Raw genomic sequence first — 406 nt, forward strand, 5'->3', positions numbered from 1 at the left:
ACCTTCATCCGGGGGCTGCCCGTCCTCCCAGCTCCGGATGTAGTCGTCCTGCGGGCACAGCGCAGGGTGGTGCAGTGCACGCAGCCGCTTCACGCGGGGTGCGCTGCACACGGGCGGGCACCGCGCGCGCACGGACGCTGCACGTGCACGGGTACCGCACACGGCCGGGCGCCGCACAGACGGGCGTCGTGCACACACAGGTGCACAGCACCCTCACGCACCGCACACGGCCGGGCATCGCGAGCTGCGCACACGCACACGCACACGCACGGGCACCGCACATCCACCTGCTCGCCGCACACGCCCGCGAGCACCGCGCTATGCACCCCCGTGCACTCCGCACGCAGCCGCGGCACACGGACGTGCACCAGGCACACGCGGACACACGCGGACACACGCGTCGCAC

The 406-nt window shown here is 73.2% G+C and overlaps 1 protein-coding gene across 1 annotated transcript in view; it reads right to left on the minus strand.

Annotated features, from left to right (window-relative positions):
• The window catches only part of SPOCK2 (SPARC (osteonectin), cwcv and kazal like domains proteoglycan 2), a 2,543-nt gene extending 2,260 nt beyond the window's left edge, over positions 1 to 283 (minus strand). Inside the window, exons 1-2 of the mRNA XM_010714316.2 lie at positions 271 to 283; positions 3 to 212 (exon numbers count right to left, since the gene is read on the minus strand). Of these exons, the coding sequence (XP_010712618.2) occupies positions 3 to 212; positions 271 to 283 (223 nt within the window). The remainder of the gene's footprint in view (positions 1 to 2; positions 213 to 270) is intronic.
• Between the last annotated feature and the right edge of the window lie 123 nt (positions 284 to 406).

Source organism: Meleagris gallopavo, chromosome 8 (genome assembly GCF_000146605.3).
Source record: "Meleagris gallopavo isolate NT-WF06-2002-E0010 breed Aviagen turkey brand Nicholas breeding stock chromosome 8, Turkey_5.1, whole genome shotgun sequence".
In the NCBI taxonomy this organism is placed as follows: Eukaryota; Metazoa; Chordata; class Aves; order Galliformes; family Phasianidae; genus Meleagris; species Meleagris gallopavo.